Source organism: Cuculus canorus, chromosome 25 (genome assembly GCF_017976375.1).
Source record: "Cuculus canorus isolate bCucCan1 chromosome 25, bCucCan1.pri, whole genome shotgun sequence".
NCBI lineage: Eukaryota > Metazoa > Chordata > Aves > Cuculiformes > Cuculidae > Cuculus > Cuculus canorus.
In genome coordinates this window covers 7,095,002-7,122,450 of record NC_071425.1, presented here as the reverse complement: position 1 = coordinate 7,122,450, position 27,449 = coordinate 7,095,002, and the positions used below count along the sequence as shown (strand labels likewise).

The 27,449-nt window shown below is 52.5% G+C and overlaps 1 protein-coding gene across 4 annotated transcripts; it reads left to right on the top strand.

Moving 5' to 3' along the window:
- Positions 1-320: 320 nt before the first annotated feature.
- Positions 321-27,002, top strand: PLEKHM1 (pleckstrin homology and RUN domain containing M1). 4 transcript variants are annotated; one of them, XM_054088430.1, is made up of 13 exons: positions 321-394; positions 1,311-1,689; positions 5,839-5,927; positions 8,490-8,737; positions 10,995-11,630; positions 12,879-13,263; positions 16,377-16,617; positions 17,841-18,752; positions 20,865-21,010; positions 21,190-21,383; positions 21,840-21,903; positions 22,476-22,633; positions 26,180-27,002. In XM_054088430.1, the coding sequence occupies exons 3-13, from the start codon at positions 5,886-5,888 to the stop codon at positions 26,307-26,309; spliced, it is 3,156 nt and encodes a 1,051-aa protein (XP_053944405.1). In that variant the 5' UTR covers positions 321-394; positions 1,311-1,689; positions 5,839-5,885; the 3' UTR covers positions 26,310-27,002. The 4 variants fall into 4 exon arrangements, with proteins under 4 accessions (XP_053944405.1, XP_053944407.1, XP_053944404.1 ...); XM_054088432.1 differs by lacking the exon at positions 1,311-1,689 and having other exon boundaries at positions 340-394; XM_054088429.1 differs by lacking the exon at positions 321-394 and having other exon boundaries at positions 1,008-1,689.
- The last annotated feature ends 447 nt before the right edge of the window (positions 27,003-27,449 follow it).

Sequence of the window (27,449 nt, the reverse complement as noted above, 5' to 3'; positions counted from 1 at the left end):
CTGGTTTAACTGGCCAGGCACAGGCAACAGATATTCATTATCAAGACCAAAATACGCTTCTGCAAGCAAAATAGCACCTTAAAACTTAAACAATCAAAGCATTGTTATAAAGCGAGGGAGATGGCGAATTTAAAACTTAAACTAGCAAAGCAGAGCTGAACGTGTTACAGTGCCCCTCTTCACCTGTGCGTATGTGTGTGTGCATGTGTGTATCTCTGTGCAGGTGTGTGCGCGTGCGCGGGTGTCCGCCTTCTTAACTGCACACGCGCGCCCCGCCCGCTCTCGTCCTGGCGTCCTGGCGTCCCTGGCCCCGCCCCCTGCGCGCTGACGTCACCGGGGGGCGGAGCGTGCGCGCACCCGGACGGGCCGGTGCTTCCGGGTTCGCGCGGAACCGGTGAGGGGGGGTGAGGATGGCGGTAGGGAGTGGGGGGCTGTGAGGGAGGCATATTGGGGGGGCGATGAGGGGGCGATGGGGGGCAGATGGGAGGTGGGGGGCGACGGGAGATGGGGGGCAATGAGGGGCAGATGGGAGGTGGGGGGCGACGGGAGATGGGGGGCAATGAGGGGCAGATGGGAGGTGGGGGGCGACGGGAGATGGGGGGCAGTGAGGGGCAGATGGGAGGTGGGGAGCAATGGGGTGCAGATGGAAGCTGGGGGGCAGATGGGAGGTGGGGGGCGATGGGGGGCAGATGGGAGATGGGGGGCAGATGGGAGATGGGGCAGATGGGAGGTGGGGGGCGATGGGAGATGGGGGGCAATGAGGGGCAGATGGGAGGTGGGGGGCAATGGGGTGCAGATGGGAGATGGGGGGCGATGGGAGATGAGGGATCAGATGGTTTGCAAGGCAGTGGGGGAGCAGATGGGAGGTGGGGGGCGATGGAGGGGCAGATGGGAGGTGGGGGGGGAACGGGGGAGCAGATGGGAGGTGGGAAGGCAGATGGGGGTGCAAGGTAGTGGGGGAGCAGATGGGGGTGGAGAGTAATTGGAAGGTTGGGGCGATGGAGTTGGGGGCGATGAGGGGCAGATGGGGGGTGCAGGGCGATGGGGTGTATGGGACCATAAGGGGTGCTGTGTGGTTGCCCCGTGCCCTGCTGACCGAGCAGGCCCCACCACCCCCCCTCACAGAAGGGCCTAAGCCTTGATCTGCCACTCCTGTCCTGACTCTGCTGCCCCGACCAGCCCCCTGTGTTCCGTGCTCCATAAATGCCATTTTCTGCCTTAAAATGTGTGGCTGCGAGCAAGCTCTGGATCTGGTGCCCAGCAGAAGGCAAGGTGCAAATCCCGCTTTGTGTCACCCTCCTCCCTTCCAGTACCTCGTCCCACCAGCGGCCCTGTTCGACTGATCCACCAGGAAACTCCATCACTGGGATCCAAAGCAACTCAAGAATCGGGAGTATAAACACAGGAGCGTCTTGTCACAACATGCTGGGGCTTTCACAAGCACCTCTGCCGGCTGCAGTGCTGGGGAAAATCAACCCTGGCTGTAGCCATGGCTGCGGAGAGTTGTGTCCTGGTGCCAGAGTAGGCAACGGGCTGTGAGAAATTATTCTTCTTGAGTGTTGGAGGAACAGAATCGAGGGCAGTGCTGGGAGCCCCACAGCCGCTTTGCCTTCTCTGGCTGCTCCCAGGGCCACAGAAGCGGAAGCTGGAGGGATTCAGCTGGAGCAAGTCGTCTCCATCCCCCGTCAGGTTTGTCACCTGCAAGGAGGATTTTTCCGTGGGGAGAGGGTGGAGGGTTGGTCCCCATCCCGTACGTGATGCCTGTGTTCCTGTAGCGGGAACTGTGATGGTGCTGCATGGCACCGGGCTGGGCGCAGGGAAAGAGCTGAAGCTGGACCATGAGAGTCCAGCCAACCATCAGAAACTGGAGCTGAGGTTGGACCATGAGGGTCCAGCCAACCATCAGAAACTGGAGCTGAGGTTGGACCATGAGGGTCCAGCCAACCATCAGAAGCTGGAGCTGAGGTTGGACCGTAAGGGTCTGGCCACCTTCAGAAGCCAGAGCTAAAGTTTGACCGTGAGTGTCCGGATCTGGCCACTGTCAGAAGCCAGGGCTGAAGTAGGACCATGAGGGTCTGGCCAGCATTGGAAGCTGGAGCTGAAGTCGGACACTGAGAGTCTGGATCCTGCCACTGTCAGAAGCCAGGCCTGAAGTTGGACCATGAAAGTCTGGGCACTGTCAGAAGCTGGGGCTGAAGTCAGACCATGAAGATCCGGCCACCATTGGAAACCAGAGCTAAAGTCAGACCATGAGGGTCTGGCCACCATCAGAAGCTCAGGTGGAAGTCGGACCACAAAGGTCCAGCCACCATCAGAATCCGGAGCTGAAGTCAGACCTTGAGAGTCTGATCCGGCCACTATCAAAAGTTGGAGCTGAAGTCAGACTGTGAGGATCCAGCCACCATCAGAAGCCAGAGCTGAAGTTGGACTGTGAGAGTCTGGTTCCAGCCACTGTCAAAAGTTGGAGCTGAAGTCAGACTGAGGGTCCAGCCACCATCAGAAGCCAGGGCTGTGCTCTAACCCTTGCCAAATTATTTCTGAGGTGTTCTGTCCCACCACCAGCCTGTGTCCCCCGCTGGGCCAGCTGGCTTTGCTTCTCCTGAGGCACTTCTCCTTGGGATTGGTTGTGTTTTGGGTGCAGTGGGGTGTGCTTGTGCTGTGGTTGGAAGCAGAAGCTGTGGAGGAGTATAAGGCTGTCCCCTTGGACCCACCAGAGCCCTCATATCCCCGGGGCGCAGGATGACTGCAGCAGCACTCATGCTTGGAAAATGACTGCTTCCACATCTAGGCCTTGAGTCACCAGTGCACACTGTCCTCCTGGGTTGTTGTTTTCCATCCACGAGTTGTTTATTTATAACTCGGAGAGCGTCGCTCTTTGGGATACTGAAGAGCTGAGCTCTGGGACAGAATCTCAACTTCTCCTGGCACAAGCCTTGATTCCAACAAGAAGAATTTGGCTGGTTTGCAGCAGTTTGGTAAATAGACAGCCCTGCTCTCACACCGGTGACTCTCTGCCTCGGTAGGTTGAACCACACCAGCTTCCTGGTTGGTTTTAGTCCTTGCTTGGTTTATTTTCTTTGTTTTACTCGAGCTGTTGGGCTCTGCCTGTGTAGCCTCAGTGCTAGGAACCCATGTAGGGTTTTCTCTGCTTCTCGCTGCGTTTGCACACCCATCCCTTGGACAGGTATGGTTGAACTTGATGATCTTAAAGGTCCTTTCCAACCAAATGATTCGATGATTGCTATCCACTCAAGATCACAGGGAACAGCCGTGGGTTTCCAGGATCTGCCTTAAAGGGCTCAGGGACCCTCCAGTTCTTTTTAGAGCCACCTAGCCCAGGGCCAGCGTTGCCGATCTGATTCTGTGCTTCGCCCAACGCTGGTGTTAGGTGAATTCTACCTTAGAGCTGGTTCATTGCACTCGTTATTCAGGAAAATGCTGTCCCAGCAGAAGCCGTGTGGATTCATAGTGCTGGAACAAACTGGTTGGACTGGTTTGGGTGGGAGTGAAGAGTCCTGTAGTGAAGGAGGTGGATGTCCTCCTCAGCATCTCTCTGCCTACCAACACCAGGAGAGGTGATGCTGGCAAAGGGGCATGTGCTTTAGGGGGAATAGAACTCCCATAGTGAAATCTGGATGAGGTCTTTAGAAAAATGCCCCTGTCACCCCATCTGCTGCAACCAGCTGGGCTGAGAGCGCAGACGCCAGGTGCCGTCCCTGAGCTGAACCACCCACACTGCGTCTTTAGAGATTTAGAAATGCCACCTTGTGCCTACCGCTTGCGTCTCCCACCCCTTGCATTGCCCACCCTTGCGTCTCCCACCCTCGTCTCTCCCACCTCCAGCTCTAGCCCCTGAATTGAATTTGTCTTGGTTGGGATGTGTCGCTTGGTTGCAGGGCATAAGCAGGGGGGAGGGGCAGAGGCTGCCCAGCCCCAAGGAGCCCTAACTCCCATGCAGAGGTGAGGATGGCTCCATGTGGTCCTCATTGACCACTGCTGTCACTTAGGTGTCTCCTCATTCCCCCCAAACCCTCCAGCTGTGCCTTGAGCCTCTGAGCCAGAGGTTAACTTTGCTGTAATCACTGTGCTCCCCCATGTCTGTGTTGCAACCTGAAGAGAGGAAATCTTATGACAAGTGATGGCGAAAGCAGTTTCCTATTCTATGAAACTGTCTGTGAACTCAAGAAACACTGAGGATCCATCCGAGATTTGTCCATAAAATGCTCTTGACCTGCTGCTCCAAGCAGGACTGGCTGGTGTGGTGTGTGCACGAGCTACGCCAGATCTGGGATGCTCCTGGATTCACACTGCTGTGAGGCTGGTGTGGTCTGGATTTGGGCTGCTTCTGGCGCTGGGGTGCTCTGGATTTAGGCTGGTCCAGATTCAGGCTGCTCTGCATCTTCAGTGCTCTGGATTTGGCCAGTTCTGGGTCTGGGCTGCTCCAGATTGAGATTTGAGCTGCTCGGGATTTGGGCCGTTGCTGCCTTTAGCACTGAACGTGGCCTTGTAAGAAACTGGTCTGCAAAACATGGTTCTGCCATGGTGTGATAGCTCGCAGTGCAGGTTGAGGCATCAGCTCTGCCTGGGGGAAAACTCTGGGGGTTTTGTGTTGGCTTGGAAATAAAACCTGTGGTATCGATGTTGTGTGGAGCCTGTTGTCTGCCCAAACCCTGCTGTCAACTGCTGGGCTCTGTCCTTCTCCACCTGGACAGCAAGGAAATAAACTTTTTGTCCAACCTTTTGCATCCTTACAAAGCTTTATGGTGGTGGCTGGTGCTGGAGTGGCTCTCAGACCTTTTCCAGCACCTGGACCCGCTGTGTTTGAGCTGGGATGCTGCCGTGCAATGGGCATCTTTGCTGACAGCCACACACTTTGCTTACAGAGCCTCCAGGCACAGCTTGGTTTCAGCAGACGGCTCCGAAGAGCAAGGCAGGAGGCCAAAAGTCAGAAGGCAAAGGTCCCTTTTTGCCTGCAGACAGCCTGCAGTTGCAGATGACCCCAGCAAGGCTGCAAATGCCTGCTTGCCTTTGGTGTCACCAGGATTTTCGGTAGTGTGAAGGCATTGATTTTCCTCTTACCAAAAGCAGCTGCAGCAGAGCAGCCACCCCCGGAGCAAGGAATTCCCAGGGCTCAGCTGCCACTGAATGGAGCAACTGGAAACCTGATGGACACCCTGCATCCTTTCTTCCCAGACAGCTCTGTGCCATCATGGCAAGCGCCTGGGCATCTCCAAATACATCTGTCCCACTGGGTTGGGCAGCAGCATCGCTCTTCCAGCGATTACGGGAGAGATAGGCTGCTGTCAGCTCACCCATGGTCTGCTGGGTGGGTGACACCTCTCTGTTTGGGCCACTTTGATGTCATTCATGTAGGGTTTGAGTGCCATCCTTCAGGCTCAACAGCTAAATGCCTTGTTGGTGCCCTTGTTGGTGCCTGGGCGTTGCAGGAGTTGTAGAAAGAGAAGGGAAGCAATCCCTAACTCGTCATGCATCACTGCTGGCATGACCGGCTCAGCATCTCACCCAGGTTTAGGGCGGCGTGTGTGCAGCTTGCAAGTGTTAATTACTCCCTCTTGCAAGGGTTAATTATCCCCTGTATCTTGGCCGTGCTCTGTTTTGCCTGAAACTCTCTTGGTCTTTGGGAAGCGTGGTGTGTTTCGATGTGGTTGTAGGTTGGTCCCAGCTTGAATCTGGCAACAGTGTGGCTATGAGTGCTTGCAAAATGCCTGAGTGCAGGATCCATGTCTCTTGTGCGATGCCAGCTGCCAATGATGTGGCAGATGAGTGAGATGTAAAGCAAATGGGTGCTCAGACGTGCTCCTCCTCCTTGTCCCAAAGGTGAGATGTGAAGGCAGCGCCCGGCGCAGGGAGCAGCAGCAGCTGAGATGCATTCGAGTCACGCCGATGACCCCAAGGAAGCAATACAGGTGAGTGAGACATCCTGAACTTTCCCAGGTACCTCCAATTACTTCCCAGTGCAACTCCAGTTACTGGCAAGGATGTGGTAGGACTTGTCAGTGCTGCCTGCTGGTATTGGGATGATTTATACAGGTGAAGGGTGGCTCACGCTTTCCATGAGAGAGGATCTCTGATGGTTTGGCTGCTGTGAAGGGGTTAAAGCAAACAGGGTGAGTTAAATCATACCCCTACCAGAGGAGTAGGACACCTCTCTTATGGCTGAGAGAGTTGGGGTTGTTCAGCCTGGAGAAGAGAAGGCTCCAGGCAGAATTTAGAACAGCTTCCAGTGCTGAAAGGGGTCCAGGAATGCTGGGGAGCAGCTCTTGATCAGAAGGTGCAGGGATAGGATGACGGGAACGGTTTTCAGCTGAGAGAGGGGAGATTGAGATGAGATCTTAGGGAGAAATGTTTTCCTGTGAGGATGGGGAGGCCCTGGCCCAGGTTGCCCAGAGCAGTGGTGGCTGCCCCATCTCTGGAGGAGTTCAAGGCCAGGTTGGATGGGGCTTGGAGCAACCGGATCCAGTGGGAGGTGTCCCTGCCCATGGCAGGGGGTGGAACTGGATGTGCTTTGAGGTCCTTTCCAACCCAAACCATTCTGTGATTCTATAAGGATTTTGCCCCACATGGGGCAGGGAAGGCACTCAGCCCTCATACCTGGGTGAAGGAACTGTTATTTCTATATTTGGGGTTTCTTCACCCAGTCGTGAGAGTCTAAACACGTTTAATGAGCAAAGTTCAAACCCAGTGGTTCGAACTGGATATTTAATTCATCCCCCAGCAGAATGATTCCATGCATGACAGATAAAATCATTTGCAGTCTTTAATCCTGTTAGCCCACGACTGCTGCTTGCAGGCGGGTTGCTTGTGCTAGCAGATCCATGGGGCAACTGGAAAGCAGCTCCTGATACATGCAGGGATAGGTGTGTGTTCCCCTGGCTGTTGCCCTTGAAATAAAGCTGCTGGAAATCTTATTTAGATTCTGCAAAAATACCCTGGGCTGGGAGTTTAACTGGGGTTTGTTCAGCCAAGCCAGGCTTGATTCAGATTCTGCACCGCCTCAGTTGCAGCAGCTGGTGCTGTGCAGCATTCACTGGAGTGCTGCCTGATTGATCGTGGAATCATGGAATGGTTTCACTTGGAAGGGACCTCAAAGCCCATCCGGTTCCACTCCCTGCAGTGGGCAGGAACACCTCCCACTGGATCTGGTTGCTCCAAGCCCCATCCAACCTGGCCTGGAACCCCTCCAGGGATGGGGCAGCCACCACTGCTCTGGGCAACCTGGGCCAGGGCCTCCCCACCCTCGTCTTGAAGGATTTCTTCCCAATGTCCAATCTAAATCTTCCCCCTTCCAATTTAAAGCCATTCCCCTTCATGCTATCACTCCAGGTCCTTGTAATGAGTCCCTCCCCAGCTTTCCTGGAGCCCCTTTCCATAATGGAAGCTGCTCTAAAATCTCCCTGGAGACTTCTCTTCTCCAGGCTGAACAACCCCAACTCTCTCAGCCTGTCCTCATAGTAAAGGTGCTCCAGCCCTCGGATCATCTTCGTGGCCTCCTCTGGACCTGTTCCAACATTTCCTTCTCCTGCTTATGTTGGGGATTCCAGACATGAACACCAGACTCCAGGTGGGATCTCACGAGAGCTCAAATCTGAATTGTTTGATGAGATCCTGGCTGAATTTGCAGTGTTTGCATAATGCCTGCTGGGCAGAGCAACTTTCATTTTAAATACAGTTGATTGAGACATCTAGGCTCAGTTGCACTGGATAAAAATCCTGTCCACCAGCGTAAAATTGTTAAATTCACCATACTTTCTTGGTTTCAACTCTAGTGGGAGATTGAGGGAAGCAGAGCTGCTGAAAGGTAAAATCCCCATGTTCCCATTTCCAAGCCCACTAAGGCTCTCTGAAGGCAGCAGCTAAACCCTGTCCATCCTTCCACAAGCGTCTTTTTGAGGGTCCTGGTCCCCAGCGGTCCCCATGGGTTAATCAATACAGATGAGCTGCTGAGAGCGAGATCGATGTCTTTGATTCCTGCTGGCAGGACTCGTTGCCACATCACATGCTGCTCTGCATGAGTGGTTTTGCAGCACTTTTTATGGATTTCCTCCTTCAAGCTTCTTGCTTATCACCCATGGTTATTAATTCCCTTTATTTCCCCCAAGCAAATGCCTGAAAAAAGCTGATTTCTTTTTTACCCTGTCCTCTTAAGCAGTTTTTCTGCAGAAGCACCACTTGCCATTAAGGCAACCCCACCAATTCAGTTGGCACTGAAATGCCACCTAAATTGCATAAATTACTGATTTTCTTTAAAAAAAACACTAACAAACGAGCTGTGATGCCAAGAGGATGAGTCCCGAACTTGACCAGTTCAGCTGTGGTGCTCCCTAACTGCTGCCCCAAAGCACACATACAAAGCAGGAGTCGCGTGGTGCTCGCTCTGCACAAGTCTTGCATTTTTTGAGCCATTTATGCAAATATTTTTCCTAATGCTTCTTTTTTTGTAATGCAAGCTTGTGCCTCCTGTCTTGCAGCTGATCAAGAAGCAGCTGGTGAATGCCATCAAGGCGTTGCAGAAGCAGTACGTGACCTCAGATGCCGTTGTAACCAGCGACGATGGGAATGCCAACACCCTCTGCAGCACCCTGGAAGCTGTCTTCGTGCACGGGCTGAAGGCAAAGCACATAAGGACAGAGAGTGGGGGGAAAGGAAAGAAAGCAGGGGGTCGGGGACCACTTCCCCAGCCCGTCTTCTGGGGGCTGCTGAAGAGCATCACCCATCGGTGAGTGCCCCTATCTGCCCAAAAGTATTTGCACTTGATTTTATCCACTTTTTGGGGGGCAAAAGCCTCCCCTTGTGCCAGCGGAGAGTTAGGTTGGACATTAGGAGAAGGTTCTTCACCCAGAGGGTGGTGGAGCACTAGAACAGCTCCCAGGGAAGCAGTCAAGGCACCAAGCCTGACAATATTCTGGAAGCATTTGGCCAACACCCTCAGATCCACAATGTGAGTGTTGGAGTTGTCCTGTTCAGGGAAAGGAGTTGGACTTGATGATCTTTGTGGGCTTATTCCAACTCAGGGCATTCTGTGATTATATGAGTATGAAAATTCAGGGAATGGTGTACAGGAAGATGGATCCATTGAAGGCTGTGTCCTGTGTGCTTCAGCAGGAGGGAGCGATGCTCTTTCAGGGTGTATTGGTGGGGTTGGGGCTACCCAGGGCTGCTGGGAGATGGAGGGAGGAGAGCAAAACCCCTGTGATGCCAAGCGATACAGGGCTGGGCACCTAGCATGGCCCCTTTCAGCATGTGCAAGGTGTGCTGTGCTGTTTAGGCATGAGCCAGTCAGAGAATCATGGAATGATTTGTGTTGGAAGGGACCATAGTGCCCATCCAGTTCCACCCTCTGCCATGGGCAGGGACACCTCCCACTGGATCAAGGGCTCCAAGCCCCATGCAACCTGGCCCTGAACACCTCCAGGAATGGGGCAGCCAACACTTCTCTGGGCAACATGTGAGATCTCCCCACCCTCACAGCAAAACATTTCTTCCTAAGATCTCATCTCAATCTCCCCAAGCACTGGGGAAATCAGTATCAAACCCTTCCTGCCCAGGAACCCGGTTCCCTGTGGGTGGAGAGAGATCCACACCTTGATGTGGCAATGGGCAGCTTGGAGTTGGCTCTGACCATGGTGGAGATGTTTACCAGGCTGATGGTCTGCATGGCCTTGCTTTGCCTTGCAGTCCCTACAAATGAGCAGCAGCATCCATTCCCCCTCCGTGGAGATGTTCAAGGCCAGGTTGGATGGGGCTTTGAGGTCTTTTCCAACCCAAACAATTCCATGATTCTATGATTGTATCATCCAGAAGCTGCAGACCAATGCCAAGAGGACCGGGGTCCTTGGGAACCTGGCCTTGAACACCTCCAAGGATGGGGCAGCCATGACTTCGCTGGGCACTGTCCCCAAACAGTTAAGGGGTTATTTACGTTTAGGTGCCAGGCTGCATGTTGGAACTCCGTGTCACTACAGTGAGTTATGGGATGCACAGTGCAGGGGTCTGATCTCTCTTCTGACCTGGACCTTCTCAGAATGCTTGACCGTCATTTCCCTGTGTCCCAGCCAGGGTGAGCATCACTGACCTGGTGTGTGAGCTTTGAGGAGGTCAGAGTGACTTCTGTTGCCTCCTGGGTTTGTTCTGAACCACTCCTTACACTGAGTCCTCCCACACTAAATAACAGCCCACATGCAAATAGTTTTGAAACCCTCATCCAACTCCATCTCTGACTCTTAAATTATAAACGAGGACGTGGAAATAAGTCTCTCATATGCTACGAGGTATATTTTTGTGCCCTTTGAAGGTTTTTTCCTTGTTTCTTGAGAGACAGATCGAAAAAAAACATTACGTAACAAAACTTTTGCCCTGTTTTTTTTTTAGCAGTTTGGGGTTTTTTTGCTCTGTTTTTCTGCAGTGCTGACAGGACCAGAGAGGACTTAGAAGCGTGATGTCGCTGTTGGGTTTTGTGGGAGGATGGTTGAAGTCAGGAGGCTGAGATTGCTTGAGGAGCTCAACCTGACCCTGTGGGTTTTGGGGGCTGATGCAGCAGTTTTCACTGTGTTTTGGCTGATTTTAGACAGGAAGCTAGGATTTAGACACATGCATGTGTCAAGAGGTATCCAACCAAAGCAAGTCCCACTGACATGCAGGGACAGCACGAATTTCTCTCTCTGCATCCTTAGTCCAGGACAAGGGATGTGTGGGAGGTGTCTCCAGCCAGAGAGAGGAGTAGCACCCAGAGGCACCACAGGGGTTGTTACCAATGCATTTAGCTTTGAGGCATTCAAGAACTGGTTTTTCTCCATGGGAAACCACATTTTCCATGGAGGAAAGAGATTTTCCACAGCCCTTTTTGACCCAACTCCTAAACTCCCTGCAGTAGAGCAGGCTGGGCAGTTCCTGGAGGGGGTTCTGCTCTTCCTGCACCCCATGATGGACTGAAAATGGAGCTGCTCACATCCTATTCTCTTCTTCCCTTCCCCCAGCAATATTGTCTCAGAGCTGGAACAACTCATCTTTATCAACACAGATGTCGGCCGCTGCCGAGCCTGGCTGAGGCTGGCTTTGAACGATGGCCTCGTGGAGTGTTACTTGAAGCTACTGCTGCGGGAGAGGTCCCGGCTGCTGGAATACTACCAGGCATCTGCTCTGCTCTTAGATGCCGAAGAGTGTGAATTTCTCCTTAGCTACTTGCAAGGTTTATCATCCTTAACTTTTGAGCTCTCCTATAAATCAGCAGTTCTGAACGAGTGGACTATCACCCCTCTGTCCCTGTCCGGGCTGTGTCCTGTTTCGGAGCTGCTGGAGCCCCTCACATCCTCAACATCCGAATCCCACCGAAAAGCATCAGTGGGTTCGATCTCCCAATCCTCAGGGTCGGATGAGATTGAGATTCAACCCTCTGTCCTACCCATCAGCAAAGCCAGCAGCAAAATCAAGCTCACGTCGTCCTCATTGAGCCTTAACACCACCAGCTCATCCCAGCTCTCCTCCAGCCTGGGCTCCGACAGCATCCTCCCTGCTCACTGTGCCCGCAGTCCCGAGCGGAGCGAGGAGCCACTCTCCTGCGACTCCGACTTGGGAACAGCCACTGCCGAGGACCTGGACAGGTCGCTGCAAGAGTGAGTCTTTTCCCAGATCTCCTCTTCAAAGGGATTTTTACCCCTCTCCTGCGCTCCCATTTATTTTCTCGCTATAAGCAGGAAGGTTTTCTCCCCTGTTTTTCGTAAACAAGGTATTTTTATCCTCCTGGAGAGAGGCTGAAAGGTAAAAGGAAACACTCAGCATGGCTTGCTGGGTCCCTGCTGCCACAGCAAATGAGCTCCTGGCCCCTGAAGTGTGTGTTTGTCCTCTTTACCAGCGCAGAAACATCAGAAAAATGCTGCTTCCCGGTTTCAGGAATGTCACATCTCCCTGGCGTACACTGGGGGATGCTCCAGGGCTTTACAGAGGGGAAAAATATGAGTCTGGTGACAGGAAAGGGTTATAATTTGCAGCTTGGGCAGATAATTTAGAGGAGGGAGGTTGTTAGTTTGTCATCCTGATGATTTATTTCTGCCAAACACCCAGCACAACGATTTCCAGCGGGTTATATAAGCGCTGAGTAATCAGTAAATATTTTCTCTGCCACCTTCAAAACCTGGCTCTGAAGGAGCTTGGCCTCGGGGTGCTGGTTGGCAAAGGCACCGTCTTCCCCATAAGGGTCTTCAACTCTTTTAAGGCTGTGACCTGTTCTTCTCAATCAGTAACGGTGTTGGTACCTGCTTCTAGAATTTTGATTCTTCTGATGATGCTGGAATCAGAATCAAAGCAGGTCTTTGATTGGATTAAACCCATGATGGGAAGGCATTGGCTTGGATTTTAATCTTGGGCTGGTTTAATTCTCCCAAGCTGGTGGCAAAGCAGGGGCATGGGAACAGCGTCTCATCTGGCTGGGCTCCACTATTAATTGCTTGTTAACAGTTATGAGAATATTTGAAACTTGGCATGTGGTCTGTGGCTGGACGAATGTCTAGGAGGCGTGGATACATGGGGCTGTGAGAGCACCCAGCGCTCTCCCTCCCTTACGAGGTGCCCATCAGGAGGAACTTAAACCCCATTAAGGTGTGTTTTTAGAAGTGCAGCCTTTGCAGGCAGGGTCTGTGCCTGCAGGTGGTTGCCCACTGCTCCCTAGGACACAAATCACACATTTTCCTCTTAGCAGGACTGTTGCCACTATTTTTTTTTTGCAGCTCTACAGCACTGCCAGCCCACAGGAGATGGGATGCTGAGCCCTTATTTTTAGTGTTTTATAATTTGCAATAACTGGGGGGTTTTATAGGTTCTGCTTAGCATAGCTGCGTTTAAACTGGTCACGCTTCTGTTTCCAGGGTGTTGTCCGAGTTTAGCAAAGCCAAGCCGAGCCTGGATGCCCCGGAGGGAGGGCTGGTCCCCAGCGTGCTGTGCTGCTCCCCATGGCATCCCGCCTGCCCCCCATCCGCATCGCCCATCCCTGCAGCACCATCCTGTAGAACTTGCCAGGAGGCACCTCCTGACACCAACGGTCCAGGTTCTGCTCGAACAGCAACCACCAGCGATAGGGATGGACATGCAGCACCACAAGCCAATGGCACGGCCGTTATTTCAGCCACGCGGCATGGTGGTCCCAGCAGAGGAGAGACAGGCAGAGGCAGCACAGGCAGCAGCAGCAAAGCAAACCTGGCTGTCCGCAGCCCGACAGCTGAGTACCTCCTTTCTCCACTGCTTGGATGTCCGGTAGGTGTTACAGCTCTCTTGCTGTCCGTCTCCTTTGTTTTATGCTTCCTGACCAGCAGGAAAATGGGAAATGGAAGTAAAACTGGTGACAGCTTCTGAGTAGGCACCGTTTTCCTCAAACTCTCATCTGTGCTGCTTCTAGCCTCCTGACAGCAACTTAGAAACATGGAATGGTTTCATTTGGAAGGGACCTCAAAGCCCATCCAGTCTCACTCCCTGCCATGGGCAGGAACACCTCCCACTGGCTCAGGGGCTCCAAGCCCCATCCAACCTGGCCTGGAACACCTCCAGGGGTGGGGCAGCCACCACTGCTCTGGGCAACCTGGGCCAGGGCCTCCCCACCCTCATCGTGAAGAATTTCTTCCTAATATCTAATCTAAATTTTCCCCCTTTCAATTTAAAGCAATTCCCCCTCATCCTATCGCTCCAGGCCCTTATAAAAAGCCCCGCCACAGTTTTCCTGGAGCCTCTTTCCGTACTGGAAGCTGTTCTAAGATCTCCCTGGAGCGTTGGGTGTAAGCAATGCTCTGTGCCTTGTGCACACTTCTTGGGACCCCATGGAGCTGCCCTGGGAGAAATTGGATTCAAGTTGATATTCCCTTTTAAAAGAGGCACCAAAGCTTTGGAATCCCGGCTTGGCCTCCCCATTTTCCTTTGCCACAAGCAGCTGCCACAGGAAGGTTTCAGTTTTGTTAACGGTATCTGGACAGTGATGAGCTCTTGCACAGATCTGGCCACAAGCTGTGGGCAAGCTGATAAAACAGCCCAGGAGTTGCATTTCTAATGGGGACTTTTCTTCCTTTGTGGTCCACGTCAGAGGAGGAAAAGGGGTTGACTGGATGGGAAACAAATAGCAGTTTTCCAGTGGAAAAATGTTCACACAACACATGTTCCTGGAGTAGGATGACATTCCTTCGTACCTAGGATAGCTGAAACAGCGGCAGATTTCCCCTGCTGCCCCGAGGAGGTGATCCACTTCCTTTTGCTTGTAGGAAATTCTTCAAACAGCCCTATCCTGTATCTAATTTGTCGCTGACTTATCCATCCTGATTCCCATTGTTTCCATCTCGGCTTCCATCATTTCTGTCCTGATTCCCATCGTTTCCATCTTGACTCCCATCATTTCCATCTCGATTCACATCATTTCCATTCTGGCTCCCAACATTTTCATCCTGGCTCTCTGATTTCATAATTTCTGTCCTGATTCCCATTGTTTCCACGATGGCTCCCATCGTTTCCATCCCAATTCCCATCGGTTCCATCCTTGCTCCTATCCTTTCCCTCTTGGCTCTCTGATTCCATCATTTCCATCCCGAGTCCTGTCATTTCCATCTTAATTCTCATTGTTTTCATGCTGTTTTCTGTTGTTTCCATGCTGGTTCCCATCAGTTCCGTCCTGCCTCCTATCCTTTCCCTCCTGGCTCTCTGATTCCATCATTTCCATCCTGAGTCCTGTCATTTCCATCCTAATTCCCAACATTTTCCTGCTGGTTTCTGTCGTCTCCATCCTGATTCCCATCATTTCCATCCTGGAAACTCTTCATACCCACTCTAAATGGTTTCTCTTTTTGGTGCCTGCTCCTATCTGCTCCCTCCCAGTTATCCCATTTCCGCTGCTTCCTCGTGGCCCTGGGCCAGTTTGACCTAATCTATGTATAACATACGGTGTCAACAGGAAATTCCCCACCGCTTTCTCATGACTCACAGAACAACCTGCATTCCTGCCCTGGGAGTAAGTGGAGCCTGTCTGTACAGTGGGAGCTGTGCTGCAAGCCACCTGTGGTCCTCTGGTGATGGCTCTCCTGCTGGCATTTAATTTGTCATTCAGAATAAAAGACTCTTGGACAGCAGACTAGAGTAGTCCTGGTGGGATGCAGCCCTGGAAGGGATGCTCCAAGTCCAGGGAAGCTGCTCCCTTTTCATAGAATCATAGAATCGCTTGGTTGGAAAAGACCTTTGAGATCATCAAGTCCAGCCGTACCTGTCCACTACTAAATCACTTGGTTGTGTTTTGCCTCTGCTGTTTGTTTGGCGATCTTGTCCCAGATCCTGTTCTTGTAGCCAGAAAAGCTCCTGGAGAACTTAACAGCCATGTTGTCTTAACAGCTTTCTTCTGCTTGTGTATCTCATCCCCTCCCAACATATAGAGAGGAAGGTTTACTCAGCCTTCCCTGCCTTTACTTTTTGCCTGTATAGATCAGCCCTGGTGTTTGGAGCATCTGCTTGTAAACCTTCGATCTCTTTCATCCTAAACATCTTTGTGTCTTGCCCTGTCTCTACTCTTCCTGGAACAAGGATAGAATCATGAAATCCTTAGGTAGGAAAGGACCTCTGAGATCAAATCCAACCATACCGATCCACTACTAAATCATATCCCTAAGCCCATTTTTTAATCCCTTCCAGAGATGGTGACTCAGCCACCACCTTGGGCAGCCTCTGCTAATGCCTGAGAAGCCTTCCTAGTTTCCAGTCTGAACGTGCCCTGGGGCAAATTGAGGCCATTCCCTCCTGTCCTGTCGCTTGTCACTTGGGAAAGGAGACCAGCACCCACTTCTCCACAACCTCCCTTCAGGCAGTTGTAGACAGTGATAAGATCTCCCCTCAGCCTCCTTTTCTCCAGACTAAACAACCCCAGGTTCCTCGGTGGCTCCTCGTAAGATTTGTTCTCCAGACCATTCCCCAGCTTTGTTCCCTTTTCTGGATGCACTCACCTCAGCATCCTTCTTGGAGTGAAGGGCCCTAAACTGAACCCAGGATTTGATGTTCTCCTGCTCCAGGTGACCTCATACCCTTCCACTGCAGATCTGGTTTCTTTATCAGAAAATACTTCTAGAACCAAAAATCTTGTGTTTCCTGTGGGAATGTGCTCTCATGCTACACCTCTTGGACTTCAGAATCCCAGCTATATATGATCCAAATATCTTCTGGCTGCCAACACCGTCCCATGGAGCATTCTTTGTTTGGAGGGAGCAGGAGAGCCATCCACGTGGGGACGGCCAGCATCCCCGCATGGGGTTCAGTGTGTGTCGGAGGGGTCATGAGTGTTCGGAGGGACACAGTGCCCGTGTTTGATCAATTCAATAATACACATATTTATTAATCTATTTGAACAGAAAAGAAAGAGCTGGATCTCAGAAGATGATTTCTACAGACCTTCACCAGGAGAGAGCAGCGAAATCATGGCCAACACCAATGGCTTTGGGCCAGAAGGGGCTGGTGAGGCTCCAGCCCCAGGGCTCATTAGTGCTCTGGACTTGGAACGGTTGTCGGTGCCATCCACAGAGAGTGAAAATCCCCAAATGTCACCTGAACGTGAGCAAAAGGGCTTCAGCGTTGTGCATCGCAGACAGATGGGTACGTGCTGCCCACCCTCTCCTGCTTTCATCTGTGCTGGGCAGTGCTGAGAGGTGGGAGGGGTGTTTTGGGTGGTGGGTGCCTTGTGAAACAGCTGTTTGACATTGCGGAGTTGATGGCAGCACGGGTAGCGCCAGGAGGCAGTGGGGCAGCTTCCCTTGACTTTGCTGAGCCCATGGAGGGAAGCGTTTTAGAAGGAGATGGGTGTCTCTGTCTGTCCACTCTGTGGGACATGTTTCCCTTATGCGGTCCCAATCCTTAGCCTCAAAACCCAAATGTGTGCAGACAGATTATGGAGACCAAGGTCCTGGAAACTCCTGACCCATCCCACCAGGACTGCCTCTCAAAGGTGTGATGTCTCTGGTTGATCAGTTTGAGCTGCCCATTGGCTTTTCTTTCTTCATCAGCTTCCCCTTTTTCATAGAATCATGCAATTGTTTGTTTGGAAAAGACCTTTTTGAGACCATCAAGTCCAACTGTACCTGTCCACTCGTAAACCATCCCTGACCACCTCGTCTACCTGTCTCTTGAACACCTCCAGGGATGGGGACTCCACCACCTCCCTGGGCAGCCTCTGCCAGTGCCTGGGAACCCTTTCCATGAAGAAAATTTTCCTGATATCCAATCTAAAACTGCCCTGGTGCAGCTTGAGGCCATTTGCTCTCATCCCATCACTTGTTACTTGGGAGAAGAGCCCAGCGCCCACCTCACCACAACCTCCTTTCCGGGAGCTGCAGAGAGCAATGAGGTCTCACCTCAACCTTCTCTTATCCAGGCTAAACCCCAAGTCCCTCAGCTGCCTCTCATAAGTCTTTTTCTCCAGCTCCGTTCCCTTCTCCAGATGTGCTGCAGTCCTTCAATGTCCTTCTTGCAGTGAGGGGTCCAAAACTGAAGCCAGGATTCGAGGTGTGACCTCACCAGCGCTGAGCACAGGGGCGCAATCATGTCCCTGATACATCCAAGATGCCATTGGCCTTCTTGGCCACCTGAGCCACTGCTGGCTCATGTTCAGCCACTGTCAACCAACACCCCAGGTCCTTTTCCGCAAGGCAGCTTTCCAGTCACTCTTCTTCATGCCTGGAGCTGCACAGGGTTGTTGTACCCCAAGTGCAGGACCCGGCACATGGCCTTGTTAAACCTCAGCCCGCTGGTCTCAGCCCATGGATTCAGGCTGTCCCGATTCCTCTGTTTTCAGTTAAACTAAGGTATCTACTTTACCCTAGGTCTTTCCAACCCTTTCCGAGGGCTCCTGAAGCTGGGCACCCTGGAGCGGAGAGGAGTCATGGGAATATGGAAGGAGTTTTCCTGCGAACTGTCTCCACTGGAGCTCCGACTCTTCCTAGACCATGAGGACCGCATTTGTGTTGAGAGTTATTCCCTGCTGCGCTGCGAGTCACTGGCATTGACGCACTCGGATGGCCGTTTCGAGCTGGTTTTCCTGGGGAAAAAGCTTTACCTACGAGCTCCTTCTCGAGATGAGGCTGAGGACTGGTTGGACAGGATCCGCGAGGCGCTGCACAAGTGCCGGCCTCAGCTGGAGGAGGAGGAGGAGTGGGAGACGCTGGAGTATCCAGAAAGTGGTGGTGAAGGCCAGCCCATCCAGAGCAACTCCTCTGCTCTTCTCCAGTACAATGACGTGCCTGGGAACAGCTTTGACTGGACTCTAGCTCATGAACCAGAGCTGGATGCCATCAAAGAGGCTGTTTTGTACATGGATGTGGACAAAACCTGGGTCCCTTTTATTTTTTCCTTGTCTCTAGAAACTTTAAAGTGCTTTAAAGTCCGGAACAGTGACAAAATTTTAAGCAACAGTTATGGTATCGAGACCATCCAGGACATTCTTCCAGACACAAGCCTTGGGGGACCCGCGTTCTTTAAAGTGATCACCTCCAAAGCTGTCCTGAAGCTGCAGGCTGAGAACACAGAAGAAGCAGCCTCGTGGAGAGAGCTGGTCCGAGAGGTGCTCATGTCCTACCTGGAGAGCGCTGAGGAGGCGCTGACGCTGGGTGGCAGCTTGGATGGGCACTCCCAGGTTGTCCTGAAGAACATTGTGAAGGAGAATGGCTTCTTGTTGCAGTATCTCGTGGCCATCCCCGTGGAGAAGGGCCTGGACTCACAGAGCTACATCTGTGCAGGTACGCATTCGTGGGATCATGGAATGGTTTGGGTTGGAAGGGACCCTAAAGCCCACCCAGTTCCAGCCCACTGCCATAGGCAGGGACACCTCCCACTAGATCAGGCTACTTTAAGCCCCATCCAGCCTGGCCTTGAGGATGGGGCAGCCACCACGTCTCTGGACAACCTGGGCCAGTGCTTCACCACCGTCATCATGAAGAATTTCTTCCTAACATGTAATCTAAATCTTTCCTTGTCCAATTCATAGCCATTCCCCCGCGTTCTATCACTCCAGGCCCTTGTAAAAAGTCCTCCCCAGCTTTCTGGTAGGCCCCCTTCAGGTGCTGGAAGATCCCTATAAGGTCTCCCTGGAGCCTTCTGTTCCCCAGGCTGAACAACCACAACTGTCTCAGCATGTCCTCATAGCAGAGGTGCTCCAGCCCTCAGATTATCTTCATGGTCCAAAAACCCAGCTCCATCTTGGAGCACGATGTTGCGTTTGCTCAGATTAATAAGGTGACATCAGATTAAAGAGAAGCTCTGAGCAGGCCAGCTGCTGTTTTCCTCACCCAAAGGCCCCTGGGTCTTCATCCCAAATCAGTGGCACTGTTGATGGTCTGTGTGCTCAGGATGAGTCCCCTGACACTGAATCCCAATCCCAGCACCAGCTGGGCTTCAATTTAAGTTGCTTGTAGTATAGATGGTGGTGGCTCTTGGCTTGAAGGCTGCTTTGGATGAACCAAGAGGCCCACGCTTCTCCTCCTGGTCATTCCATGCACCATCCTGCAGGGAAAGTGTGGTCAAGGGCAAATGCTCTTTTACTGGTGGCACAGCATGGGAGCAAATATTGCAATGGGTGCAACAAGCTGATTTTGCAAAGCATCCATTTACCCTTCCACCGACACCGTTCAGCACGCGAGACAGCACTCGCTGACCTTCACAGGAGATATAGTTTGCTTTTTACGTTTTTTAAGTTAATTAAACTTCAGATTTCTCTCCCACTTCATTTATGTTTCCTGTACCCTCCAGCAGGTTTGTTTTCTTTGCTTTTAATCTCTTTTTTATATCAATATGTTTTTTCCTTTCTATTATATTAGGTCTCTGCCTTCCCCTCCAGTCTCTGTCGTGCATCTTCCAGGTGGAAGCAGTGAGCCAAAAAGACAAATTCCCAGTGTTTATGGGAATAAACAGGCTGCCTGCCCTACTTCCACCTGCCTCCCAAGGGGTAGATGTAAGGGGTTTCCTTACATCTCAGGGTGTTTTGAGCAATAAAGGCTTTTATTTTCTGTATTAATTTAGGCAGCAACGTCTGACCTGTATGGACATTTTGGGGGGATGCACTCCTGCTACCACAAAGTGCAAAGGATGGGGTGGCAAAGCTGAGCTGGGTTCCTCCAGGGTTACCCACTGCTATAATAAAATTTTTTTGTGGCTTAATCCATCCCAACCTCATCCCTTGCAGATGTGGATTTGGTGCTCTGCGGTAGCAGCGGGAATGAGAAGAGCTGAGTGAAGGCAAACTGGGGCAGAGTTACTGGTGGAGGTGATGAGGCAGGCAGGTGGGATTTAGGTTCTTCCCTAAATCATAGAATCATAGTATGGTTTGGGTTGGAAGGGACCTCAAAGCCCATCCAGTCCCACTCCCTGCCATGGGCAGGGACACCTCCCACCGGATCCGGTTCTCCAAGCCCCGTCTAACCTGGCCTTGAACAACTCCAAGGATGGGGCAGCCATGACCTCTTGGGGCAACCTGGGCCAGGGCCTTCACAGCAAAACATTTCTGCCCAAGGTCTCATCTCAGTCTCCCCTCTTTCAGCCTTAAATCATTGAGATGTTTCCAGAATTCACTTAATCCACTTTTCCTAAAAAAAATAACAAAACAGTTGAGCTGCTCGATGGATAAAAGTGTGTTTGGGGACGTCCAGACTCCTTTGGATCTTTGGTCTTAAATCACGGCTCCTCACCTGCAGGGAAGGGCTGAGGACCTCTCATCCTACATGTGCTTTAGCTGATCTCCAACTCTTCCAAAACCTTTCTTTCCCCATTCTCCAAAAAGTTTCTCCCCAGGTCCTGACAGCGATGGGAACAGCTCCTGGAATCCCATCTTATCATCACCTCTCTGCTTCCCACAGGCTGCTCCAGGCAGATCGGTTTCTCCTTCACAAAGCCAAAGCTCTGTGCCTTCTCTGGTCTCTATTACTGTGACAGCTGCCACCAGGACGAGGAGACAGTGATTCCCTCGCGCCTCATCCACAACTGGGATCTCACAAAACGAGGGGTAAGTCTGGGTTGAATCAGTGCAGCAAGCAGGGAAACACTTCTGCATCTGCCTGTACTTCCTGGAGGTCTATCTGAACGTTCCTACCATGAGCAGTGGTGGACATGTCCGCCCTACACCTCTCTCTGAGCCTCCTGGGCTGCAACTTGGTGCTCATCTCTTGCGTCTTTCTGCTCCAGGTTTGCCGGCAGGCTTTGAAGTTCCTCACGCAGATCCGTAACCAGCCGCTGATCAACCTGAAGCTGGTCAACGAGAGCCTCTATGACCATGTGGAGAGGATGGGACGGATTCGGCAGAGCAGGGAACAGCTGAAGCTGCTGGGAGATTATCTCATCATGTGCCGCAGTGGGGCCCTGAAGGAGCTGAGCAAGCGGTGAGGTCCCTCTCTGGGTGGTGTTACCCCTGCATCCCCCTCTTTGCACCCCAGTGGTCTCCTGTTCCTCATCATCACTTGCTGTTGGAGCAGGAAGCGGTGCTGCTAAGGCGTGGGCTGGGGCTTAGCTCCATGTCATCTCTGTTAAAGAATTACCCATCTGTTGGCTGGGTCAGCACATTGAGATGTGACTCAGGAAATGCCTTCCTTACTGAGGAGCTTCTGGCTGGACAGGAAACACCTGAGAAAATAGATGAGATTACTTTTCCTTCCCCCTTTAAAATGCTCTCACACCATTTCCACTGGCAGGATTTGGGATGTGGGGCACAATGCAAAAATCAAGCTTGCAGTGATTTTCTTCAAGGGTCTGCATCATCCAGGCTCCTCCTTGCTCCAGAGCTGTTGGAGATGTGATGGGAAACCATATCTCACCTTCCCTTCTGTGCTTCTTTGCAGGCTTGACCACAGGCACTACCTCTTGGAGTGTCCACATAAATACAGCGTCACTGATCTGAGGCAGGTGAGAGCATTTTGCACTGTGACAGGAGTTTTGCTGGTGGAAACATCCCAGGTTCTGCCTGTGGAGGGACCATGTCAAGTGTGGCACTTCTTTAGAGGGTTTCAAACAGCTTTGTTTTCCTTTTGCCTTGCTTTCATCCATCACATGCGCTCTGCAAGCGTGGGCATCGCCTTAAAGGTACATAATTCCCTTTACTTTGTTTTGCCATAATTGGCACAAGCCCGTGTCCCTCCAAGATCAATGGAAATCAGGTGAGATAAGTTGTTTCATCTCTATTTAAGCCAGCATTGCTGCTAGTACATCTCCATACTAACTGGTATCAGTTGCAAATCAGGTTGCAGGGGATGGGTAGTTGGATTTCGTATTGATTCTAAAGCCAGGAGCGCAGTCCCAGCAGGGTGTGGGTGGATCTGGGATCCCATTGCAACCCAGGCACATGGGGTGTGGAGTGGCTTTGTGGGACACCTTGTGTTCATGTTGCAGCACAAAGCATAGATGTAACATGGACTTTGCCCAGTGCAAACCCAATGGCAGATGGGCTCCATCAGTGCCTGATGTATCTCTGCTCACAGATAGCAGATGGTGTCTTTGAGACCTTCCTGCAGTCTCTGCTCCAGTTTGCTTCCCATCATGTCTACAACTGCGACCTGTGCACCCAGCGTGGCTTCATCTGCCAGATCTGCAACAGCAGCGACATCATTTTTCCCTTCGAGTTTGACACTACCACCAGGTGAGCAACATCTCCATCCCATCCCACTGCTGCAAGGCCACCCGAGCCCATGGCCTGGCTTTTCCCAGGAGCTTGAGGACTCGGAACAGAGCTTTCTAGACATGTAGCCCCGAAGTGCCCTGGAAGTAGCTCTGAGCTGGTTGTGCATCCTCGTGGTACCCATGTCCTCATGGTACCCATCAGCTCCAAGGTGATCTAAACCAAACCTGGGCTGTTTGGGGCAGGTGAGGACCATCCTTGCAGAGCCAAGATGTCACCAAGCAAGGTGTCTTTGCAGATTGAACATGCAGGGCTACCCAGTACCTTGCTGTCAGCCAGCAAAAGCCACCCCGCGTGCAGGGTCCCAGGGCAGCAGAGGGGCTGAGGCAGGAGGAGGAGACCAAAGGTGCTCACCTGGCTGACACAGCTCCCGTTCAATTTCATTCAGCCCCTTCCCAGGGGTGGCAGGAGGGAAGGGAAAGCAGAAGTAGGACTGTTCATACACCCTTCTATAACCAAGGAGAGGAGGAAAGATACACAGACATGGATGTGGAGATAGGTGGGGGGCAGCCCTGTGGGATGTGCTGTAGAGACTGGGGACGGTCCCAGCAGGACAAGGTGGGCACTGGCTGTCATCAGGGGAGTTTCTCCTGCCTGCAGAGCTCACATCCTTTGCAGTCACAGTCCTTGCCTGTGATGAGGTCAACTACTGCACAGTGTTTGGCACCTGAGCAGCCATGGAAATCAGATGGATGTGTTGGGAGGGGCATAAGTCCCCACCATCCATGTTTTCTAAAGAAATCAATGTAAAAGAATAACTTTCTCTGCAGTGTGACTTAATCCATGAATTAACTTAGGTAGTCCTAGCCTAAATTGGGCAAGGAGAGGGTGGAGAACATGAAGAACAAGGTCAAGTCACAGTTAACAGTAGTTACTATTAACATAAATCACAGAATGGTTTCGGTTAGAAGAGACCTCAAAGCCCATCCAGTTCCACCCCCTGCCATGGGCAGGGATATCTCCCACTGGATCAGGGGCTCCAAGCCCCATCCAACCTGGCCTTGAACACCTCCAGGGATGTGGCAGCCAACACTTCTCTGGGCAACCTGGGCCAGGGCCTCCCCACCCTCACAGCAAAACATTTCTTCCTAAGATCTCATCTCAATCTCCCCAAGCACTGGGGAAATCAGTATCAAACCCTTCTTGCCCAGGAGCCCGGTTTCCCGTGAGTGGAGAGAGATCCACACCTTGATGTGGCAATGGGCAGCTTGGAGTTGGCTCTGACCATGGTGGAGATGTTTACCAGGCTGATGGTCTGCGTGGCCTTGCTTTGCCTTGCAGTCCCTACAAATGAGCAGCAGCATCCATTCCCCCTCCGTGGAGATGTTCAAGGCCAAGTTGGATGGGGCTTTGAGGTCTCTTCCAACCCAAACAATTCCATGATTCTATGATTGTATCATCCAGAAGCTGCAGACCAATGCCAAGAGGACCGGGGTCCTTGGGAACCTGGCCTTGAACACCTGCAAGGACGGGGCAGCCATGACTTCTCTGGGCACTGTCCCCAAACAGTTAAGGGGTTATTTACATTTGGCTGCCAGGCTGCATGTTGGAACTCCATGTCACAACAGTGAGTTATGGGATGCACAGTGCAGGGGTCTGATCTCTCTTCTGACCTGGACCTTCTCAGAATGCTTGACCGTCATTTCCCCGTGTCCCAGCCAGGATGAGCATCACTGGTCATCTTGGAGTTGGTCATGACCATGGTGGTGATGTTTAACAGGCTGGTGGTCCCTGCAAGGGAGCAGCAGCATCCAGAAGCTACAAACCAACACCAACAGGACCAGGGTCCTTGGGAATCCTTTGCGTGATGTAGCTGCAAATATTTCCAGGGTGGCTGAGCAGGATTGCTCACTCTTCCTCCTTGCCACAGGGCCAGCATCATGCTTATTATGGAGGACAGCATCCCCAGGGGACTGATTTTCCCTACAAAAGGAGCATACAGGCTCTGGAAAGAGCAGGCATGTGGAGATGAGCTGCACTGGCAGCCAGCTGGGGGCCTCGTGTCTTGTAAAGCCAAGCTCTGAAGTTTGTTGACCTCTTTTTTTTTCCTCCTGGTGGAGGAGGTTGTGCAGCAGGAAGGCAGCTCGAGCAACATCCTCACCAAGCTCAAACTGGCTTCCTGCCCCTCTGCCCGCCTGGGGTCACGTCATCCCCTCCGTCCCTCAGCGCAGGATGCGTCTGAAAAGCCTCCAAACAATAAACCCAGCCGGTGCTTTGACGTTCTCCCTTTTGCAGCAGCGGTGGCTGCTTCCTGCAGTGTCGCTCTGGCAGGCGGAGGCAGGGGATGCCGCCTTGCACCTGCTGCTCCCTCAGAAACGCACAGCGTCAAAACCACCCCCAGCTTTGCAATTCCCCCTGCGTTCAGGGAGAAGAAGCCAACGCCGCTGCTGCTAATCCAGAGGAGCCACCTGAGAAAGTAAAAGAGAGAATGCACGGCACCGGGCAGCACCCCCTTCCCATCCAACCACACACGAGCATTTTCCTGGTAGCTCAGGGTTTGCAGCCAGGATTTGACCCAGGCTGCTGTATTTCATGGTCCCTTGCCTCTGGCGTGCTGCTGGGAGTTTCTGCACTCCCTTTTTCTGCTCATTCTTCGGGAAGCTGAGGTATTCAGTTGTGTTCGCACACCAGTTGAGCAGCATGTATTCGCACTGGAGGGCATTTAAAAAGCAGTCTCACCACCCTGCTGGCTGCATTTTGCTGCTGTTGGTGAGGTGAGGGATCACAACCTGAGGGGGAAAAGTAAGCTCAGCCTCTGTAGCGCAGCCTTTTCTTGTGTTGACTCAAGAGAAGTTGTGAATGCCCCTTGCGGAGCTGTGTGTCTCCTCCCCACCAGCCCTGCACAAGGCATCATTTCTGGCTGTTTACATTCCTGCCGCAGCACTGAGCCAGAGCAGGGAGGTCACAGGCGGGTGCTGGGGAGGCTCCTCCAGAGCCAGCAAGCTCAAAGGCAATGCCATCCCCTCCCCTGCAGCTCCAATGCACCCAAGCAGCATCTCTGCTACATGCAGGTCCCACATCAGGGTTAGGGGGCTCCTGGCTGCACCCTAGATTGTCCATGCTCAGGCACTGAGCTGCGTCTCATCCCCCACAGCGATGGCTGGGTTCTCACCACCCCGCATCAGTGTGGGGTTTGGTGTCTCAGTCTTGAAACTTCACTCTTGTCCTGTCACCACTGCAAAACCTCACTCAACACCTCCCTCTTTCATCTGCAAAGCATCGACAGTGTGCTGGCAGCTGCCCACAACTCTTTTTCCGGGCGAGCTGCAGCGTTTGCTCGGAGCTCAGGAGGTGGATGTTTTGGTGGAGTAGCAATTCCTGCTCACAAGGTTCATCTCAAGCTGTAGGTGCTTCTCGCTGGGGCCAGGGCTCTTTGCACAGCAAGTGCTTGGAGGAAACCAGGAAGAGGAAGCGTCCCCAGGCCAGTTTGGTGGGGAGAATTAGAGTCTTTGCTCTAATCTTACCAACAGGGTGGGGTATTTTCTTTTCCCTCTTGGTTTCTCCCAGGTGCAATGAATGCAAAACCGTCTTCCACCGGGACTGCCAAGCCAGTGCCAAGTCGTGTCCCCGCTGCGAGCGCCGGCAGAGGTACCAGCGGAAGCTTGAGGCAGAGGCCAGCGTGGAGCCAAGTCTGTAGCACCCAGGGAGCGACTGCGACGCTGCTCTGGGCTTCTCATCCAGCCAGAATAGTACCAAGGGGAAGGGACCAGTGGGAGCTGCGAAGAGATCCCTCTGCTCAGGAGCTGATCCTGCAGCTGGCCCTTCCATGGGGACAGGGAGCGATGCTGGGCGGTGTGGCGTGGGTGCTCCTGCCCCACGCAGGGACCCCTGCCCACCCAGGGCTGAGCAAGGGGGGCTGGCAAGGTCTGTCCCCCCACTCACAATGATTCGGGTGTGCTCCCCCAGTCACCCTTCTGGTGCCAAACTGGTTTATCCCCTCCCAATGGAAACCCAGCAGCTTTCCAGGGGTTCGAATCCGGATTTCCAATCAAGGGTGTGGATAACTGACATTGATTAAAGCTCTAGTTTTTTAGGATGTTCGGTACTGAAAAAACAGTATTTTTTTACCTGGGAATTTTGCACAAGCTGGCCTGCTCCAGGCAATGACACAGCTGTGCGGGGAGGGGACAAAGTGACACTTGTGCCTTTAGGGACCTCGCCAGCCCCTGGGGGAACCATGGGCGCCAGGGCCAGCCGAGGAGAGCTCACTCTTCACTGTGGCCTCCAGGGAGAGAGGGGAGAGAAGAGCCCTGCCTGCTGCTGTGAATCCTCGAAAGAAATTTTATTTTCCTTTCACCCTTTCCCATGCAAAAGTTATTAAAGTTTATTTAACAATGAGTGAAGCTGTCTGTTGGGTTTGCTTCTCTGCATCCCGGGCCCGGCCTGATGCTGCATCTCTGCAGGAGGAAGGTTGTGGACAGGGGTGCTGCTTACCCTCCATCTCCTTATCCATCCTCTCTTCCTGTCCTGTCGCCCCTGTCCATCCTCTCTGTCCATCTTCTGTCCTCCGTGTCCGTCATCCATCATCCATCCTCTCTTCCCACCCTTTGTCCTCCCCATCTCCTTTGTACTCCCCAGCTGTCCTCCATCCTCCCTGTCCATCGTTCATCCTCCATGTCCATTCGCCCCGTCCATCCTCCTTCCTCTCTTCCCATCCTCTCTCTTCCCTGTCCATCCTCCTTCCTCTCTTCCCATCTTCTGTCCATCCTTCATCCTCCCTGTCCACCCTCCATCCTTCCTTCCTATCCTGCATCCTCCCTGTCCATCCTTCCTTCTC

Bases quoted from the DNA above. Each gene is read 5' to 3' on its own strand.
- PLEKHM1 (XM_054088430.1), top strand. From the start codon at position 5,886: ATGCATTCGAGTCACGCCGATGACCCCAAGGAAGCAATACAG. The intron at 13,264-16,376 runs GTAGGTGTTACA...CTATTTGAACAG, and splicing joins CTCCACTGCTTGGATGTCCG to AAAAGAAAGAGCTGGATCTC. The intron at 16,618-17,840 runs GTACGTGCTGCC...ACTTTACCCTAG, and splicing joins TGTGCATCGCAGACAGATGG to GTCTTTCCAACCCTTTCCGA.